Source organism: Calidris pugnax, unplaced genomic scaffold, assembly GCF_001431845.1.
Source record: "Calidris pugnax isolate Ruff unplaced genomic scaffold, ASM143184v1 scaffold307, whole genome shotgun sequence".
Lineage (NCBI taxonomy): Eukaryota > Metazoa > Chordata > Aves > Charadriiformes > Scolopacidae > Calidris > Calidris pugnax.
Genome location: NW_015091040.1, coordinates 179,738 through 180,472, shown reverse-complemented (window position 1 = coordinate 180,472; position 735 = coordinate 179,738). Strand labels below are relative to the sequence as shown.

Here is a 735-nt window from a genome sequence, read left to right as displayed (position 1 = left end):
GCTCACTCACTGGTTGGGCTCGGGCGAGCACTTTCCCTTAACCCAGGCAGGGAAAGACTGACAGACAGACAGACGGACGGACAGGAGCCAGCCACGATGCTGTCACCCTCTCCCCTGCCCCTTGACATCCCCCCTCCTCGCTCACCTCGGCGAAGAAGGCGGTGGTGGTGACCCTCTGGCTGTCGAAGACGCTGTTGAGGGTGGGGATGAGGTTCTTCACGATGAGGGGGAGCCGGGGGCCGGCGTGGCGTGCCATGGCCCTGCAAGCACAAGGGGCACGTGTCACCCGCACCGGGGGGCTACGAGTGGCCACTGGACCCCCGGGGTGGGGGGGCTTCAGGGAAGGTGGTCAGTCCCTTCACCCAGGGGGATGTGGGGTGTTGGCACCGAGATCTACACTGTGGGGCATCAGTGGGGTATTGGCACTGAGCCCTATGCCGTGGGGCATCAGTGGGGTGCTGGCACCAAGCCCTGTGCCATGGTGCATCCAGTGGGGTGCTGGCATCATGATCTAGACTGTGGGGGCATCAGTGGGGTGCTGGCACCAAGCCCTGCGCTGTGGGGCATCAGTGGGGTGCTGGCACCATCCCTGAGCCATGGTGCATCAGTGGGGTGCTGGCATCAAGATCTAGACTGTGGGGCATCAGCGGGGTGCTGGCAGCGAGTCCTGTGCTGTGGGGCATCAGTGGGGTACCGGCACCATCCCTGTACCATGGAGCATCAGGGGGGTGCCGA

The 735-nt window shown here is 64.8% G+C and overlaps 1 protein-coding gene across 3 annotated transcripts in view; it reads right to left on the bottom strand.

Annotated features, from left to right (window-relative positions):
* The window catches only part of MROH1 (maestro heat-like repeat family member 1), a 51,072-nt gene that overhangs the window by 8,139 nt on the left and 42,198 nt on the right, over positions 1 to 735 (bottom strand). For all 3 annotated transcript variants that reach the window (XM_014956146.1, XM_014956148.1, XM_014956147.1), the window contains one exon: positions 146 to 260. In XM_014956146.1, coding sequence (XP_014811632.1) covers positions 146 to 260 — 115 coding nt within the window. The remainder of the gene's footprint in view (positions 1 to 145; positions 261 to 735) is intronic.